Genomic DNA, 20,696 nt, shown 5'->3' with positions numbered 1-20,696 from the left:
AAAGAAACAATATGTAATTTTTTCCCCATATTTGTACACCCTATGCATATTTTTGAGCAATATATTACTGTCCCCAGCATTATCGTCATTACCGCAACAGTGTACAGTTTCTGTAGGGAATCATTTGAAGGTAACACTTGTTTATGTTGTAACCATGGAAACAGAAACTCGTAAGGAAGCACATGCCAGCCACGAGAGAAAATTGACATTTTAATGTCTGGAAATGTGAGTAATTTAATCATGTATTCCTCCTGATCATAGAGTAAATTTACTCAGCGTCATTACATTTACATCAGTATGGCAGTACTTTACCAAAAAAAAAAAAAAAAGAAGAAATTTACACATTACTTATATGTATTTAAAGTGCATCTTGTACTAGCTGTAGACTAGCTTTAGCAAATCCATGGCCTAGCTAGTTTCTTTCTTAAAAAAAGTAAAAATTGTCATTACCGCAACACGTCATTACCAACACATGATGACATTTTGCTGCCACTTCACAAATAAATATGAAATATTAAAATTCAATTGTAGCCATCATTAAGTCTTTGCTCTAAAGCACGTAAGCATTATCTTGACATAATTAAAACTAAATTATTACTAATTTTATTTTTCAAAAGTTAAGATGGAGCCCACAATTGAAGAATCACCCATATACAGTGTATCACAAAAGTGAGTACACCCCTCACATTTCTGCAAATATTTTATTATATCTTTTCATGGGACAACACTATAGAAATAAAACTTGGATATAACTTAGAGTAGTCAGTGTACAACTTGTAAAGCAGTGTAGATTTACTGTCTTCTGAAAATAACTCAACACACAGCCATTAATGTCTAAATAGCTGGCAACATAAGTGAGTACACCCCACAGTGAACATGTCCAAATTGTGCCCAAAGTGTCAATATTTTGTGTGACCACCATTATTATCCAGCATTGCCTTAACCCTCCTGGGCATGGAATTCACCAGAGCTGCACAGGTTGCTACTGGAATCCTCTTCCACTCCTCCATGATGACATCACGGAGCTGGTGGATGTTAGACACCTTGAACTCCTCCACCTTCCACTTGAGGATGCGCCACAGGTGCTCAATTGGGTTTAGTCCATCACTTTTACCTTCAGCTTCCTCAGCAAGGCAGTTGTCATCTTGGAGGTTGTGTTTGGGGTCGTTATCCTGTTGGAAAACTGCCATGAGGCCCAGTTTTCGAAGGGAGGGGATCATGCTCTGTTTCAGAATGTCACAGTACATGTTGGAATTCATGTTTCCCTCAATGAACTGCAGCTCCCCAGTGCCAGCAACACTCATGCAGCCCAAGACCATGATGCTACCACCACCATGCTTGACTGTAGGCAAGATACAGTTGTCTTGGTGCTTCTCACCAGGGCGCCGCCACACATGCTGGACACCATCTGAGCCAAACAAGTTTATCTTGGTCTCGTCAGACCACAGGGCATTCCAGTAATCCATGTTCTTGGACTGCTTGTCTTCAGCAAACTGTTTGCGGGCTTTCTTGTGCGTCAGCTTCCTTCTGGGATGACGACCATGCAGACCGAGTTGATGCAGTGTGCGGCGTATGGTCTGAGCACTGACAGGCTGACCTCCCACGTCTTCAACCTCTGCAGCAATGCTGGCAGCACTCATGTGTCTATTTTTTAAAGCCAACCTCTGGATATGACGCCGAACACGTGGACTCAACTTCTTTGGTCGACCATGGCGAAGCCTGTTCCGAGTGGAACCTGTCCTGGAAAACCGATGTATGACCTTGGCCACCATGCTGTAGCTCAGTTTCAGGGTGTTAGCAATCTTCTTATAGCCCAGGCCATCTTTGTGGAGAGCAACAATTCTATTTCTCACATCCTCAGAGAGTTCTTTGCCATGAGGTGCCATGTTGAATATCCAGTGGCCAGTATGAGAGAATTGTACCCAAAACACCAAATTTAACAGCCCTGCTCCCCATTTACACCTGGGACCTTGACACATGACACCAGGGAGGGACAACGACACATTTGGGCACAATTTGGACATGTTCACTGTGGGGTGTACTCACTTATGTTGCCAGCTATTTAGACATTAATGGCTGTGTGTTGAGTTATTTTCAGAAGACAGTAAATCTGCACTGCTATACAAGTTGTACACTGACTACTCTAAGTTATATCCAAGTTTCATGTCTATAGTGTTGTCCCATGAAAAGATATAATGAAATATTTGCAGAAATGTGAGGTGTGTACTCACTTTTGTGATACACTGTAAATCCAAATACAGGACATGCTCTTATTCACACACTAGTTTGTTTCTTCTCGTTTTGTCACAAAAGATAAAGTTTTGGTGCAGACACAAATAAACTATATATAAACTACAAATAAACTATATATAAACTACAAATAAACTACAAATAAACTATATCACAAGTAAGTAGTCTGTGTTATTATTTAAGGTTACTCATCTCAGCTGCAATACCATTTACTTTCAAGAATAGTTTCATTCATGGTTATCTCTCTTGTTCATTTAAACTTCACAAACTTCATCCATGTGATTTTAAAATTAACAAACAGTATGTAGAAGTTTAACCTATAGATCAGTCAATTATACTAACAACACAGGGGGGGAACAGATTTACCTGAAGACCTGGAGAAAATGGTTCCCCACATGTACGTATATCACTGTGTGATGATTCCTTTTTTTAAATTGCAAACTACAGGCACACACATTTTAAGAACAGAATATCTGTATTAGAAATTAATGTTAAACTAAATTATGCATATACTTCAATTATGCAAATATATAATAAAGAAATCCACCTCAATTCAAAGTAAAACTTAAATACTTGAAAAACTAACATATTTATAACTTAATAAAACTATTTTTTCAAAAACTAAATGAAATAGAATCTGACATGTGCAAATTTATTTGAGGATGGTGCCCTGGGATTGCCTAGCATCACATCCATATTGCACTTCTGCGTACAGCAGGAGTGCAATATGGATAGTATAATGGTTAGTATAATTCCAGTCTTCCCAGGAACAGTTCTGGATCCACCATGGCCATGACCAGGATAAAGCAGTTACTAAACAGAAATGAATGATTAATTTACTATCTACTTTTTAAATAAACTAAAAGAGCAATATAAAATAAAATACAGCAACAAGCAAACCTTTTAGAAATAGCGTCCCAGTTAACCTTGGTCTAATCTAAATAAATTTAATACATTTTATCATTTTATAAATGGATTTTTAGGTGTTGATTTTTAATTACAGAAACATGTCATAACTATTAACCACTGATGTGTTATAATCAACCACTGATGTGGTTGTAAAACAAGCTCATTGTCAGGTGTCCACATACTTTTGGCCATAAAGTTACATATATACCTAGAAAACTGTATTGTGGTTTGGTAAATATCAACTGAATTACTACATACAAATAAATGAAAGACTGAATGTAAATGAATTCATGAAAGCTATAACGTGATTGGATAACAGAGAGCACTTAAAGAGGCTGGGTGATGACAGTGCAGCCTGGCTGAGAGAATCTTGTGATGTCATGAGTGATGTCATAATACCAGAGAGTATAAAAGAGCTGAGAGTGTTTACAGAGTCTTCATTCAGCATCTGCTCTCACAGCGACAGGTAACATCTGCTCCTCTCTCCTCTTATTATTCACTATTATCTCTAATATTACTGATTATTATTATTATTGTAACCACAGTTATGCTATACTATATATGAACATAAATATCTGGACACCTGAAGATCTCAAGGTCGTTCCACGATGTTTAGATTAATAAACTGGATTTCATCTTTATAGATAATAAACAGAAGGAAAAACGATGGAGGTTCCCGGACCGTCCCACCAGGACTCCACGTCCAACGAGTTACTAAGATGTTTCAGGGAGATAATGGACGCCGTCCGCAAGCTGAGCGACACGTACGTTCGATTTCATGTCCGACTCGATAAATAAATAAAACGACCGCGATTTACTCACTGATTTACTAAGAATATAAAATGTATTCACAGGGACTGGAAGGCTTTGAACGAGGGCGTCCCAATTAAGGTAGGACAGACGAGCATTTTCGTTAGCAAGATTTAGTTTCGCTTGATAACGAGAGACGTTATCACAACGTCAAACAAACGTCATTTTCTTTGTTTTTGTTTGTTTTATTGTGTCGGTTAAAGTTCTCAAAGCTGCAGTTCGCCGCACTGTGCACAGACATCGTAAGATCTGTGTTGGGATGTCTGCTGATCGATAGCTTGCTGCTGTCGACGATGGAGAGAATCGGGATGGAAGAGGTTCTCCTGGTAGCGGAGAATTTGAAGCAAGAACTTGGAGACGCGACTACGTCTACGTCTCCGGCTCAGATGTGAGCTCTATAATATAGTCAACTGATTTAAAGTCATTGCCGTCTTAATAATTGTTGGTCTATGTAATCTAGGTCACCAGAAGACCCCGCTGATCGCATCGACAACAAAGCTGCGGAAGTCTTCAGCGAAATGAGCGCCGCTATGAAAGAGGCTATCCGGCGGGTCGCCTCAGATAAGAGGGGGAAGGGAAGGGATGCGCAAGTGGCGAGTAAGAAAGCCTCTTTTGGACAAGAGGTCCAGACCAAAATCGTGGCCTGGGAGATGCCGAGTAGCCTGTCCGATAGTCTGCCTGAGGGAGGGGGTCAATCAAAGGTGCTTACCGATTCGATGCTAGTCGATGTCGATTGCGCATCCAGCAGCAATGTAGGCAAATGCTCTGCAAACGTGTTTAAGACTATCAAAAACAAGGTGACCAGATTCTTTAAAGTGTCCAAGAAAACCTCACCAGATAAGGACACCAAACAAACCCCTCCTTCATCGAATGAAATGGCTAAACTGTCCAATCAGGGAACGCTTGGTGCCAAAGAAGAGAGCTCAGTTCAGAGCTCCACATCCTCTGAAAGTGCATCAACCACAGTAAAGGAGGCAGATTTGCTCGAGGACCCGGTTGCAGACGTGCAGCCGGACGTTCCTCTCGAGGCGACTGCTTCCAGATTTGTGGAGGACACACCTAGACCAAGTAAGCCGTGTTCCTCAGCCAGAAGATTCTTCAGAAGAGTCCAGAAAAGGGTACGTGGATTCGTTTCGGCACTCAGAAGATCCGAGTCCCCAAAGAAAGAGACGGCGTCTGAACCATCGCGTGTTCATCGTAGCCGGTCTGACTCCATTCTCGACACGGCATGGGTGAGGAACGTCCAGCAGAAGGATTCTCTTCCAGGGCTTTCACCTCTGCTCATGATGTTTGTAGAGGAATCGATCAGGCGGCTACTCGTCGACCTGCTTCGTCACCACTCGCTTCCACTTGGTCGATCAGATTTACCAAACGTCCCTGAATTCGGCTCAAACGATATCGGCATCTACGATAAGTTTACAGTCGCGGTGGGCGGTTTAACTCAAACGCTTGCACATTTAGTCATGGAGTCTTTTAAGACAAGCTCAGGGGAAGTGAACCTTCCTGGGGTAAAGCAAGTGGACCAAAGTGTCATTTCGGACGTCTGTACCGTGAGCACCAAGCCTGGCAGATCATCAACACCAGCTTGCAGTGCTCTGGTCCGTGAGCCAGTGGGTAGCAGCCCCGCCCAGGTAAAAGACACCTGTATTCCAGATGAGGTTCCTGCACCCGTGGAGAAGAGAGGATCTGGGCTTCCCGTTACCAAAATGAGTAAAGCCTACAAGTTCATTCTAAGCCTGAAGGTAAGGAGGAGACTCACTACCTCATAAAGTCCTGATCTGTTGTTCTGATTAATGACGTCGGTTTGTTCTGATTCGTTCTCGGACCTTAAGAGATCAGACAAAGTGCATCCTGTCTACCTGGAGTCCGTCACCCATCGGAGGCCCTTAAGTGGAGATCTGCAGGAGGGTAAGTTCTCAGGGTGTAAGCTCACACATCATGGATTGAAGCATCAATCGTTCACTTCTGTTTTGCAGGTTCACGTGGAACACCAGAGGTATCGGCGTCATCCTCCAAGAAGCTTCGTGGACGTCTGCGCAGGATGTTCTCCGCCCTTTCCAAGGCCGTCCCCAAACCCTTCAAACACCGTTCGACCCCCGCCGAGTAAAACTTCAATAAATCCGTCAATAAAGTGTCTTCTGTAGCAGAACTGTGTCTCATTTCAAAACTCAACTATCTCACTAAAGGTCGTGCTGAAAGCCCTAAAACTAGAACACTTGATGGCGGAACGTTTGTTAGATCTGAACCAGTCAAATCTGAGACGTCTAGTATCCATTTGCTGTTGTAGTGACCAAGGCAAACTGACCCCTTCGTCAAGTTCTAATCAGGGAACTAGAAACAACAACGCTGCTCCCTTACTCAGGGGTCGAAAAAGCAGACCACTCTTGTCCTCGTACCTGATTTGACAAGGTTTAAGCCGGACGCCCTTCCTGACTCGACCTCTTATCGTATCCGGCTTGGGACCTGCACCGAAAGCGCACTGACTGCCCAACTGGCCGACAGCACGGCTGAGATTTAAACCCTTGAACCTTGGATAAAGAAGAATCAATCACTTCCAAACCCTGGGAACAGTCTCAGTGTGTGTAAATGTTTCAACCCCACGTTGAATGATACACAACAGAGTTTAATTTTCCAAAATAAGAACTTTATTTGACACATTCAACACAAACAAACGTTTATTAGCACGTCATAACAGTTTCAATCCGGACTAGAAGCGATGAGTGACGTGATGAAGGTTTGCGGATTGTCGATGTAGTGAATCGAAGGCGAATCACGAGGCATGACGAGTCGACGAGTAGATGCGGATGGGGTAAAGACCACAACACCTAACCCCCCCCGAATCTGTGGCCACTTCTTTTCACCTGCCAATGTTAACTCACCAGCCCACCATCTCTGAGATGGCTGTGTCTAAGGGAGGAAATGGTCAAAGGGGTTCCTCATCACCACTAAAGTAGTAGATGTACCTGCGGTTATCTCTCAATCTAGTCAAATCCAATTCCCAAGGTCTAATCTGTGGCCACTTCTTTTCACCTGCCAGTGTTAACGCACCAGCCCACCATCTCTAAGATCTCGACCGTGCTACCGTGCATGACTGGCTGTGCCTAAGGGAGGAAATGGTCAAAGGGGTTCTTCGCCGCTACTAAAATAGTAGATGTACCTGCGGATGGGGTGAAGACCACAATTTCCCCCCCTGTTATCTCTCAGTCTAGTCAAATCCAATTCCCAATGTCTAATCTGTGGCCACTTCTTTACACCTGCCAATGTTAACGCACCAGCACACCATCTCTGGGCTATGAAATTTGACCCGCAAGCGGCCATACAGGCACGACTGGCTGTGTCTAAGAGAGGGAATGATCAAAGGGGTTCTTCGTCGCTACTAAAATGGTCGATGTGCCTGCACAAGTGACTCTTAAGACCCAAACCACCCGGCAAATACGATGCCAAAATTATACGTTAACGAGGCGCTACTGGAGTGGAACCCTCGTTCGGCTCCACGTCTGGGATGCGGATCTCGTCCGTGTCCTCCGCCAGCTCGCCGCAGAACACGGCATGGAACACCGAACACCCCCAGTTTCTGTGCTACATGTAGTGTATCTACCCCCCCCCCCAAAGGCTCTGGAGTGTTAATTATCGCATCGCTTGCACATTGGACACCATTGCTGGATCTTGAGACGCGGAATCCAGACCTTGATAAGTAAACATGGCGGCAAAATGCGGTTAAATTAAGGCAACCGTGTGATGCGTTTCCTTCTGGTGGTCGCGCTAATGGAGGTGATTGTCATCCTGGATAAAATCGCTTCTCCAGAGCCCTCCAGAAACTCAAACGTTCGGTGAATTCCGGAACCCCCCTTTTGTCCCAATCTGATCTAGTCATATCCAATTCCCCAGCTGTATCTCCTCTACTGCTTTAGACCACGATTCTGACCCTAAACCTGACTGAACAGGGTCTGAATCGAATCATTAAATCATTGTTGCCTTTCTACTGGCAGAAGAGAGCCAAGACTATCGCTCCCCCTCTGATGACCTTAACGTCCGTCCGTGTCCAAATGTAATTGTGATAAATTCAAAGCTGTCGGATGTTGATCTGTACAAGCTGGTCCTCGGAACGATTGTTGTCTAACGGCAGGTCGGCGCCCGTCTTTCCCCTCAGGCGTAAAATATGAGTTCGGGTATCTGGCCGCCCTGCACCCCGGTGCCGTTGGTGCTATCGGAGGAACACTGGAACTGAAACGTGACCTTCCCGCACTGCACCTCGGTCATCCCCTCCTGCCCGAAGTAGCTGAGCTCGTTCCCGTCCAGGACCACGCTGGCCGTGTAGAAGGTGTCGGGCTCGACCTGCACGGGGTGATCGAAAAACACCGTGAAGGTCCCGCTCGAGCCGTCCGAGAAGTACTTGACGCCGGCCAGGCCGAGCGTGGCGCCCTGCCTCTTGAGCTCGATCTTGGCCTGGTACTCGGCCGAGCCGCAGCTGGAACCGTAGAGTCCGAACCCGGCCACGAAGACGCGCCTGTCCACGGCGAACTGGATGCTGTCGCAGCGCCCGCGGTAGCGCCACTGGTTGCTCCGGTAGGCGCACGACTGGAAGCGGTGGCAGCGCTGCGGCGCCAGGCCTTTCCTGGGCTGGCTCACGAAGGGCAGCTCGGGTTTGTTGGCCGCCGTGTGCCACAGGAAGACCGCGTTGGTCTCGGCCAGCGTGAGCAGCCCGCACTGCGCCGCGCCGTTGGCGAACTCGTCCAGCGACATGGCCGGGACGCGGATGAGGTACAGCGCCTCGCCCAGCGCCAGCCGCTTGTTCTCAACGGTGGCCTGCAGCTCGCGCCGGTGGCACTCGGCCTCCGCCCAGCTGAGCGCCGCCTCCAGGATGATGGTCTCGGAGGCGTTCAGGGTCTCGCGCCGCAGGATGCTCTCCAGCGTGCGGGCGTCGATGTCGCAGAAGGCGTCCGAGCGCAGGGCCAGCTCGGCCTGGGCGTCGATCACCTGCCAGCAGCGGCGCGTCAGCTCCGGCTCCTCGAACAGGCAGCTCTGCGAGAGCAGCACGCAGGCGTTGCGAGCGCTCAGGCTGGTCTCCAGAAACGCCACGCAGGCGCGGGCCAGGTGTGGCACCATGTACTTCTTGGCGGCGTATAGCGTGGCGAGCACCGTGTCGGCGCACAGGTCGATCTCGTCGCAGTAGATGTACCTGCGTATGGGGCAGAGAACAAAATCCCCCCGTTATCTCTCAATCTAGTCATATCCAGTTCCCATTGTCTAATCTGTGGCCACTTCTTTTCACCTGCCAATATTAACGCACCAGCCCACCGTCTGAGATCTCGACCGTGCTACCTAATCTCGGTGATGCTATCGACCCGCAGGCAGCCGCACAGGCACAACTGGCTGTGTCTAAGGGATGAAATGGTCAAAGGGGTTCCTCATCGCCACTAAAGTAGTACAAGTACCTGCGGTTATCTCTCAATCTAGTCATAACCAATTCCCAATGTCTAATCTGTGGCCGCTTCTTTTCACCTGCCAATCTTAATGCGTCAGCCCATTATCCCGGAGATCTCGACCGTGCTACCTAATCTCGGTGATACTATCGACCTGCAGGCAGGCACACAGGCAGAACTGGATGTGCCTAAGGGAGGAAATGGTCAAAAGGGGTTCCTCATCGCCTAGTCACAGTCACATCCAATTCCCAATGTCTAATCTGTGGCCACTTCTTTTCACCTACCAATGTCCACCATTGTGGCCACCTACGGATGGGGCAAAGAACACAATCCCCCCTATTATCTCTCAATTTAGTCATATCCAATTCCCAATGTCCAATCTGTGGCCACTTCTTTTCACCTGCCAGTGTTAATGCACCAGCCCACCATCTCTGAGATCTCGACCGTGCTACCTAATCATGGTGATGCTTTCGACCCTCAGGTCGAAGGGGTTCCTCATCGCCTAGTCATAGTCATATCCAATTCCCAATGTCTAATCTGTGGCCACTTCTTTGCACCTGCCAATATTAATAGGCCAGCCCACCATTGTTGATTCTTGGTTGTGCTACCTTCAAATTGTCCCTATGTTTCAATCCCGGTGATGCTATCGACCGGCCGGGCGGCCACACAGGCACGACTGGCTGTGCCTAAAAGAGGGAATGGGAATGGTCAGAAGGGTCCCTCGTCGCCACTAAAATGCTCAATATGCCCGCACAAGTGACTCTTAGGATCCAAACCACCCACCAAATATGCATGTTAAAGAGGCGCTACCGGAGTGGAACGCGGTTCTTACTTGAACATCGCCAGAAAGGAATGCGGCTCCACGTCTGGGATGCGGATCTCGTCCGCGTCCTCCGCCAGCTCGCCGTAGAACATGGCATGGAACACGGAACTCCCAACAGCCAGGACGTACTAACACAGACGACACAGTTAACACACTGTACAGCAGCGTAACTGTATTATTCGAGAGTTAAACACTTTTAAACTCACCTTGTGTCCCGGGACTCGTTGCGTCCCGCCCGTAGGCCCGACTACGAAGTGCACGTCCGCCATCAGCTCGTTGTTAAACATGAGCGCGTTCCTTAGGAGGCGCAAACACAAGACGTGAGTGGCTTATAATTATGATAGTAAACGTTAGCGTGAGTAGTTTGAGGCTCTACCTCTCTCTGATGCTGGGATAGAGGCCTTGCCAGTTGCAGCCCTGCACGGTGTTGTTGTTGCTGATGTTCTGCTGCTGGTAGTGCTGCACGGCCGTGGCCGACACCGGCGGCAGCTTCTTGGCGGGATACAGCTCGCCGGCCATGTCTTCGCGCCGAGCTGCTCAGGCTGTTCTCATGGCCGTGTAGGTTAGATCTTAAGAGTGGAGAAGAATACACAGATAAGCTCCAGGGACCCGTTTCAATGCCCACCTTTCTGTTGATTGGCATAGTTCACGGATACTTTAGTCTCACCTCACTAATAGGTAAAAATGCTAGTAGGTAAACTGCCCACTCGAAATTGCAGGTCTGAGGGTGTAGGGCAAATTCAACCTTATCTGAACAAGCTTGGAAACCCCGGTGTTGTTCTGGATGAGGGTTCTTTCTTTATGAAATCAAAAGGACTGCAGTCATTCCTCTATCTATCTATCTATCTATCCATCTATCTATCTCACCATCCATCTATCTATCTATCTATCTATCCATCTATCTATCTCACCATCCATCCATCCATCTATCTATCTATCTCACCATCCATCTATCTATCTCACCATCCATCCATCTATCTATCTCACCATCCATCCATCCATCCATCCATCTCACCATCCATCTATCCATCCATCCATCCATCCATCTATCTCACCATCCATCTATCCATCTATCTCACCATCCATCCATCTATCTATCTCACCATCCATCCATCCATCCATCCATCTATCTATCATACCATCCATCCATCTCTCACCATCCATCCATCCATCCATCTATCCATATCACCATCCATCCATCCATCTATCTATCTCACCATCCATCTATCTAACCATCCATCCATCCATCTATCTATCTCACCATCCATCCATCCATCCATCTATCTATCATACCATCCATCCATCTCTCACCATCCATCCATCCATCCATCTATCCATATCACCATCCATCCATCCATCTATCTATCTCACCATCCATCTATCTAACCATCCATCCATCCATCTATCTATCTCACCATCCATCCATCCATCCATCGATCCATCCATCCATCCATCTATCCATCTATCCATCTATCCATATCACCATCCATCCATCCATCCATCCATCCATCTATCTATCTCACCATCCATCTATCTAACCATCCATCCATCCATCCATCTAGCTCACCATCCATCCATCCATCCATCCATCTATCTATCCATCCATCCATCCATCTATCTCGCTCTCCATCCATCCATCTATCTATCCATCTATTTCGCCATCCATCCATCCATCTATCTATCCATCTATTTCGCCATCCATCCATCCATCCATCTATCTCGCTCTCCATCCATCCATCTATCTATCCATCTATTTCGCCATCCATCCATCCATCTATCTATCCATCTATTTCGCCATCCATCCATCTCACCATCCATCTATCCATCCATCCATCCATCTATCTCACCATCCATCTATCCATCTATCTCACCATCCATCCATCCATCTATCCATATCACCATCCATCCATCCATCTATCTCACCATCCATCTATCTAACCATCCATCCATCTATCTATCTCACCATCCATCCATCCATCCATCCATCCATCCATCTATCCATATCACCATCCATCCATCCATCCATCCATCCATCCATCTATCTAACCATCCATCCATCCATCTAGCTCACCATCCATCCATCCATCTATCTATCCATCCATCCATCTATATCACCATCCATCCATCTATATCACCATCCATCCATCCATCCATCTATCTCACCATCCATCTATCTATCTATCTATCTATCTATCTATCTATCTATCTATCTATCTATCTATCTATCTATCTATCTATCCATCCATCTATCCATATCACCATCCATCCATCCATCCATCCATCTATCTCACCATCCATCCATCCATCAATCCATCCATCCATCCATCCATCTATCTCGCTCTCCATCCATCCATCTATCTATCCATCTATTTCGCCATCCATCCATCCATCTATCTATCCATCTATTTCGCCATCCATCCATCCATCCATCTATCTATCCATCTATTTCGCCATCCATCCATCCATCTATCTATTTCGCCATCCATCCATCTATCCATCCATCCATCTCGCCAGCCATCCATTTATCCAGCCATCCATCCATCTAGCTATCCTGGACTACTGGCAGGTCTTTCCACATCCATCAACAGACCTTCTTAAGGTGCTACCTGTAGATGCCCACATCTAAAACAATCATACTTGCCCATAAAGTCAAAGACGGACTAGGACCGATCTACCTTCACCTTGTCGGAACCTGTTCTGTACCTCGTGCTCTTCAAGCCACAAGTCTGGTTCACCTTGATCCATCGCTCAGGACTCGAGGAGGACAGACATCAAGGTTCCTCTAAGCACTAGCACCACGGAGGTGGAACGAACTTCTATGAATAACTAAAAATGAACCTCTTGACTTCCGGTCATGGCGGCGTGGTAGACAGAAGTGCTCCTGAGCTTACGGAACAATAACTGATATTTTAACGCTACTCCAAGTCATTAAAGGTGCATTTAAAATGTAAATGAGATATTATATGGACACTGAAACAAAGCATGCCGGTTAAACCAGCGAAAACGAGAGCGAAAACAGATCTTTCTAGCCCTTCGGTAACGCGATTTGTTACTACAACCAGCAAAGCTAAAATGGCTACGGCTAGCACCATATCGCCAAGCAAAGCCCAAGATTCAGATGAAGCCGGCCATGGAGCTATTCTCGAAGCCATTGGCTCTCTCAAAACAGAAAATATACAACGACATGCAGAAGTAATGGAGAGTATGGCAAGTATTAAGGCGGATATAGAATCCATCAGAAACCGTATTACAGCTGCAGAGAGCCGCATCAGTGAGACGGAGGATGTAGCGACACAGCTAAAAACGAAAATGGCAGAACTAGAGTCTAAAGTGAAATCACTCACGCAGAAAAATGAAGACCTGGAAAACCGTTCACGACGTTCCAATGTCCGTCTTCTTGGACTTCCAGAGGGTGTAGAGGGGAGAGATGCTGAAAACTTTCTGGAAAAATGGATACCAGAGATCCTCGGGGCTGAACACTTTCCTTCGCCACTGGTAATAGAACGAGCACATCGGATTCCTACCGGCTCTTCAAACGCTCAAAACCGGGGATCGACCTCACGGCCACTTATAATGAAGTTTCTTAACTTCAGAGACAAAATACGGGTGATGAGGGCTGCGCAGGCTTTAGGCAAAGTTATGTTCGGGACGGCACAGGTAAAGTTTTTCTCAGATTTCTCCGCGGAGGTGCAGCGACAGAGGAAGACTTACGATCCAGTGAAACAAACGCTGCGCTCCGAGGGAATTCGATTCGGGCTGATGTTTCCAGCGAAACTCCGCATTACATATAACGGCCGAAATTTAGTATTCAACAGTCCGAAAGATGCCATGGCGTTTATCAAGGATAAAAATAATTCACAAGAAGTAGCAGATGAATAAACACACAAGGCTGGAGTCTCTGAAGAGAAAACTATTTTGTTCTTATAAGGACGATGCAAAAACGCTCATAGAAGATAACACAGTGATCTCGGATCCTGTGTATTAGTTAAGTTACGAGACTATGAAGGCTGAAGAAACGTAAACAGTATGTATGCGAGATTCGTACTTATTTGAATGCGGTCGTTCTGAACGGCATTGTAACTAGTATAATATGACGAATCTAGCTGAATAATTCACTGCTGTACAAGGGATTACGTTGTTATATAAGTTGTAAAATACTGGTTCTGTTGATCCTTATATTGTCCATTACCAAGTGTTGACGAATGGAGTAGTGTTCAATAGACATTAGATTAAGACATGTTCCGAAGCTTAGGTGTATGTTGGCAGTAGATAATGGACTGCTCTTTTTTAGAGAATTAGATGACATTAAGGAAGTTAGAGTTAAAGTTAGTTTTGACTGTATATGACAGAGGCAGTCTGGGTGGTGTTAACCCAAGTTTGGGTCTGTACTTGTTCAAATTGTACCATGTTTATGTACGTTGTTTTGCTTTTATTCTCATGTATTTTAGGTTATTTTTTTATAATGCAGTGACACTCTTAATTCAACTTATTTCGGTGTTTATCCAGGTTACTCAACTTTGTTTGCATCAAGTTAATATTTGCATATGGTATCATAAATATAAGATATCTAATTAGGATAAATGAGGTCTAATAACCTGTGTAGGATAACGTCGTGGAATGTTAGAGGCTTGGGCACCTTGTCTAAACTTAAACAAGTGTTGACAAGGCTTAAGTACTTGGAGTCAAATATAGTGTTTCTTCAGGAAACACACCTAACAGCGAACAATGCCATTAGACTGCGTAAAAGATGGCAGGGCCAAGTTTTTACTGCAAATTTTTCATCTCAAGCCAGAGGAGTGGCTATTTTAATTCACAAGTCTATTCCTTTTCAGGTCAACAATGTTGAGGTAGATAAGGGAGGTAGATTTATCATAATACAGGGTAATTTACTTGGAAAATTTCTTAATCTTGTTAATATTTATGGCCCTAATAGAGATGAACCAAAATTGTTTGAGAGTGTATTTTTATCACTGGCCACACTAAAGGGGGATAACATTATAGGTGGAGATTTTAATTGTACTTTGGTACCAAAATTGGATCGACTGTTGGGTAAAGATAGCTCTCATAGCCAATCGAGAAAGACTATCACTAGTTTCATGAAAGAGTTAGGACTATGTGAGATTTGGAGGTTCTTAAATCCAACTAAGAAACAATATTCTTGTTTTTCAGCAACATATAAATCTTGTTCCCGATTAGACTTCTTTCTAATTTCAAATTCTTTAATATCAAATGTGAAAAGTTGTTATTATAGTGGTAGGGTCCTCTCGGACCATGCTCCAATCTCCATGGAGTACAAAACATTGGAGGAATTTAAGGACACCCCTAGATGGCGCCTTGACCTCAATTGGTTGCAAGACCCAGATTTTATAAAGTATACTGAGGAACAAATAGATCTATACTTTCAGTTGAATACTTCCCAAACCTCTTCTTTAGTTAAATGGGATGCATTTAAAGCATTTATCAGAGGGCAGATATTGAGTTACACTAGCTACAAATCCAAAATGTTTAGAAGCAGGTTGATTCAACTAGAGCATGATATTAAAGCACTAGAAGATGACCTACAAATAGATAACAGTCCAGAACATCAGCAAGAGCTTGCACTCCTAAAGGCTCAATATGAGGAATTAATGGCAAATAAGGCCTTAGGTAGCATAAATAGACTGAAACAATCATACTATGATCAAGGGGAGAAAGCTGGGAAATTATTGGCTTGGCGAATTAAATCTCTACAAAATGAAAAAGCAATATCTGAAATAACGAGTAACGCAGGGGTCAATACAACAAATCCTAAAGAAATTAATAACACATTTAAAACATACTATGAAAAGCTTTATAAATCGGAACTTCAAATTGATACCGAGATACAAGAAACATTTCTAAACAAGCTCAGTTTCCCTACTCTTACACAAGAAAATAAGGAATTTCTCGACAGACCAATAGAGCTGTCAGAACTATATGAAGCTCTCGTACTTATGAAGAGCGGGAAAGCACCAGGTCCCGATGGGATACCTATAGATTTTTATAAAACCTTTAAAGACATGCTTATCCCCCCATTTTTAGAGATGCTGCAGGAGGCAGTTGACACGGGTGACCTCCCCCAATCTATGTATATGGCTCTTATTACAGTCATTCTGAAGCCTGGCAAAGAACCTTACAAATGCGAATCATATAGACCGATATCGCTGCTCAACTCGGATACAAAACTGATAGCTAAAGTATTAGCATTAAGATTGGAAAAATTCCTACCAGATTTGGTGCATATAGATCAAAATGGTTTTATTAAAGGTCGACAAGCTTTTCATAATATAAGGAGAGTATTAAATATATTGCATACAGAAAAAGATAACCCAGACGTGGCCATTCTCTCCCTGGACGCTGAAAAAGCTTTTGACAGGGTGGAATGGCCATATTTATTTGAAGTATTGCATAGATTCGGTTTTGGAGCCTCTTTTATAGATTTGATTCGACTTATGTATCGCAAGCCAGTTGCGGTAGTACTGACAAATAGTATTATATCTGAACCCATCAGTTTATATAGAGGAAATCGCCAGGGCTGCCCCTTGTCACCTCTTTTGTTCTCATTAGTAATTGAACCGTTAGCGATGGCTATAAGAACACATCCTGACATAACGAGAAAAAATGTGGGTGGATATGAAAATCGTATTTCCCTGTATGCAGACGATGTTATTTTATTTATGACAAACTTAGCCCAATCTCTGCCTTCTCTAGTGAATATTCTGGGTCTTTTTGGAAGTTTTTCGGGATATAAAGTTAACAGCATCAAATCAAACATTTTATATCTAAAGGAGTCGGAGAGGATTAATCCACCCTGTCACTCCCCCTTTCAGAACTCACCACATGGTTTCACTTACCTTGGAATAAAAATTACACCAAATATAGATGAAATAGTGGCGGAAAATTATAATCCTATTTTAAAAGTCTTAGAAGAATTAGAAAGATGGAACAGTCTCCCTATATCGTTGATTGGCCGTATTAATATTATAAAAATGAACGTTCTACCTCGATTTCTTTATCTCTTTCAATCTATTCCATTAAATCCACCATCTTATTTATTTAACAAACTAAAGAAGAATATCACAAAATTCATCTGGAATAATAGACGGCCAAGACTTCGACTCACCTTATTACATCTCCCTTATGACAGGGGAGGACTTCAAATCCCAAATTTCTGTTGGTATTACTGGGCAGCACAGATTAGGGCAGCTATGTGTTGGTTTTTAGAGAATCCCTCAATCCCCTGGGTTGTAATAGAAAAATTAACTACTTCAGAGCTGCCACTTCATCTTTACCTTTACTCAAAACCGTTGGATAGCTTACTGAACGATACCCATAACCCTCTTGTTAGAAACACCATTAAGGTTTGGTATGAAGTTCAGGAACATTTGGGGACTGAAAGTAGTTTGTCAGCATTTACACCAATTTGGGGAAATGATATGTTCCCTCCTGGTAGAAATGATCCTGGATTTAAGATGTGGGCGAATAAGGGATTAAGTAAAGTGATGGCTCTATATGGTGAAAATAACTTGCTCTATACATTTGAAGAAATTGGCAAGAAATTTCATATTCCCACAAAACATTTCTTTAAATATCTACAAATTAGAAGTTATATCCTAGCCTCGCAAATAAAATCTGATAATAAACCTGCGCTGTCTTTACTTGAAAAAACAGTTCTGGAATACTCCTCTGGCAAGGGTCAGATATCTCTTATATATAATATTTTAAATAATAACTGTAAAGAATCTTCAGAGAAGAAAAAAATAGCTTGGCAATCAGACCTGAAGGTAGAGATTGCAGATGAAGAATGGAAAAAGGTGTGTCATGATTCACAGTCACACTCTACAAATACTAGACTTAGACTGATACAATACAAGTGGATTATGCGAGTATATTATTGCCCATATCTGTTGCACAAGTTTAATAACAATAACCCGGATACATGTAGTAAGTGTGATGTGGAGGTAGGAACATTATTTCATTGTATGTGGGAATGTAGTTATATTAATAATTTTTGGAAGAGTGTAATAGAAATTATGTCTCTGGTTACCTCCATTAAGCTGCCTTTCTGTCCAAAACTATGTATTCTGGGTTTATTCCCAGAAAATACAACAATATCGAGTGTGAACAAAAAACTAATCAATATATGCCTCCTCCATGCAAAACACAGTTTATCTTGTAAGTGGAAAAACATGGAACCACCAACAGTGGGTCAGTGGCTGAAATCTCTCTCTCAGTGTATGGCCATGGAAAAACTGACATTTGCAAAGAAAAAGAAGTTATATCAATTTTGGAAGATCTGGAGTAAATTTTACCAGTTTTTGGAAAAGGAGACAACTAGAGAGTTCTTGGATAATTAATATATGCTAATGATATCTGATTTTGTGAATTTTTCTGATGTAATACCGCTTCTGTACTTTTCTTGATCACTGCATTTTTTATTATTTTATTTTATTTGTTTAATTATTATTTATTTCTTTTTTCTTGTGTTATTGTTTTGTTGTAGATGTGTATGTAGATGTGTAAGTATGTATAATGTTAATGTGTGATGTTATGTTAAAAAAGAAAAAAGCCAATAAAAAGAATTAAAAAAAAATAACTAAAAATGAACCTCTTTACTTTAATACTTTAATAATTTAGGTAAAAACGAACTCTTAGCTTACCAACGTCAGCATTTAGCAGACGAGCTTCACCAAAGCGACTTACAATTGTGATTGACTACAATGCAAGCAATTGAGGGTTAAGGCCCATGCTCAGGAGCCCAACAGGTAGTCACCAGTCCAGTATACTGGTAATAATAAAGCACTAGATATAGGAAATGTTTACCAATCAAATAAATTATGTATAACAATGTCTGCTAATGCTGTAAATAACAATAATAATGTTGTGTTCATGTTTACCATGGTTGATAATATTTGTAGAAGTGAATATGTAGTTCTATGTGGTTAAAAAGTGTATTTATTTCAACGTTAGATACAATAGCAGGCAAAACAGCAAACTCAAATACTCAATAATATATAAAATAGGGAGCATTTTGTAGCTTAGTGACACTATTTAGTATAAAAGTGCGCGATTTGGGATGCAACCTAGTGCTAATAGCTGTACTGTAGCTACCGGAAATACACCTAGTTCGCTTTTATAAACCCTGACAGCATTATTATAACATTTATAAACTGTAAATATGAACTTTAATATTTAATAAAACAAGCTTACCTGTTTAGTTAGCAAAAACACACAGTATACGAGACTCTAGTCTGTTCGTCTGTTTACATTTGCGGCTGCTTTGCTAGCTATGGTAGCCTGTAAACATTGGCTACGGAGTAAAACGCGTACTTCCGTACTAACTAGTATGGAAACAATAGTACGAGTACGAGTACGTGAGTGCTCACTTCGCGTACTGTTTAGTACGCTAGTGTGCGAGTATGCGTCTTAAGGCGGTTGTTAGCAACCAAGACGAGTATTCCGCTACGAAATGAATAAACACATAATAAAACGTTCACGGCTTTAAAGTTAAAATATCAAACAGTTCTATTTTACAATTCTTGTTGCTAAAATAAATATTACATTATATTTGTAAAGTTTACGACGTCTTTCCATACCTAATAACAAACGACACTATATCTGATACAAAGTGCACTAAGTAGGGCGTACACGCCCTCAATACTGTGCCTATGCACCATGTTTAGTGTGCTAGGGTAGGAAGCAATTTGGGACGCAGCCTAAATCTCAACAAGCACCTAAAAGCTGGTATTTGCTCTTCCATTGGAATGGCTTTGATTAGGGTGACCATATGCTCATTTTTAATAAAGAGTCCACTTAGGGGGAGATGAGCAGCACGTCTTTGGACTGTGGGAGGAAACCGGAGCTCCCGGAGGAAACCCTCGCAGACACGGGGAGAACGTGCAAACTCCGCAAAGAAAGGACCCAGACCGCCCCACATGGGGATCCAACCCCGGACCTTCTTGCTGTGAGTCCACCACACTCACACTAACCACTAGTCTTCTCAACTTGCGTAGATATACTTTCCTAGGGGAGATGGGCAGCACTAAGCAGACAGTAGCCCACGGTGGGTGTCAGGTTGTAACTAGAAGATAGAAGATATACTTTATTTGTCATATATACATATACAGATGTACAGTACAATGAAATTCTTTCTTCGCATATCCCAGCTTGTTTGGAAGCTGGGGTCAGAGTGCAGGGTCAGCCATCGTACAGCGCCCATGGAGCAGACAGGGTTAAGGGCCTTGCTCAAGGACCCAACAGTGGCTGCATAGCAGAGCCTGGATTTGAACCGCCAATATTCTGGTTGATAGCCCAAAGCTCTACCCACTAGGCTACCACTGTCCCCTAGTGGCACCTTGCCAGTGTGTATGTTTGTTTCTGCATTTGATCTGTAAACACAGCCACTAGCCACTTTTCAGTCCTCTCAACGTGCCTAGATATACTTTTCTAAAGATTGAATCTTT

At 43.3% G+C, this 20,696-nt stretch overlaps 2 protein-coding genes across 4 annotated transcripts; one reads left to right on the top strand and one right to left on the bottom strand.

Moving 5' to 3' along the window:
• Window positions 1-3,807: 3,807 nt before the first annotated feature.
• On the top strand, window positions 3,808-6,101 carry LOC134328734 (uncharacterized). The gene is made up of 6 exons (XM_063009914.1): window positions 3,808-3,923; window positions 4,014-4,050; window positions 4,173-4,357; window positions 4,430-5,711; window positions 5,802-5,877; window positions 5,946-6,101. Exons 1-6 carry the CDS (start codon window positions 3,826-3,828, stop codon window positions 6,074-6,076), a joined length of 1,809 nt encoding a protein of 602 aa, XP_062865984.1. The 5' UTR covers window positions 3,808-3,825; the 3' UTR covers window positions 6,077-6,101.
• A 490-nt stretch (window positions 6,102-6,591) lies between these two features.
• Window positions 6,592-19,522, bottom strand: btbd3a (BTB (POZ) domain containing 3a). Of its 3 annotated transcripts, none has more exons than XM_063009950.1 (5): window positions 19,444-19,522; window positions 10,592-10,784; window positions 10,422-10,512; window positions 10,225-10,343; window positions 6,592-9,148 (listed from the first exon to the last, which is right to left on the bottom strand). In XM_063009950.1, the coding sequence occupies exons 2-5, from the start codon at window positions 10,732-10,734 to the stop codon at window positions 8,116-8,118; spliced, it is 1,386 nt and encodes a 461-aa protein (XP_062866020.1). In that variant the 5' UTR covers window positions 10,735-10,784; window positions 19,444-19,522; the 3' UTR covers window positions 6,592-8,115. The 3 variants fall into 3 exon arrangements, with proteins under 3 accessions (XP_062866020.1, XP_062866022.1, XP_062866021.1); XM_063009952.1 differs by lacking the exon at window positions 19,444-19,522 and adding an exon at window positions 13,560-13,579; XM_063009951.1 differs by lacking the exon at window positions 19,444-19,522 and having other exon boundaries at window positions 10,592-12,119.
• Between the last annotated feature and the right edge of the window lie 1,174 nt (window positions 19,523-20,696).

This window comes from Trichomycterus rosablanca, chromosome 15 (assembly GCF_030014385.1).
Source record: "Trichomycterus rosablanca isolate fTriRos1 chromosome 15, fTriRos1.hap1, whole genome shotgun sequence".
Lineage (NCBI taxonomy): Eukaryota > Metazoa > Chordata > Actinopteri > Siluriformes > Trichomycteridae > Trichomycterus > Trichomycterus rosablanca.
Note: the sequence above shows the minus strand (reverse complement) of the source record. Positions and strands in the feature narration are given on the sequence as shown.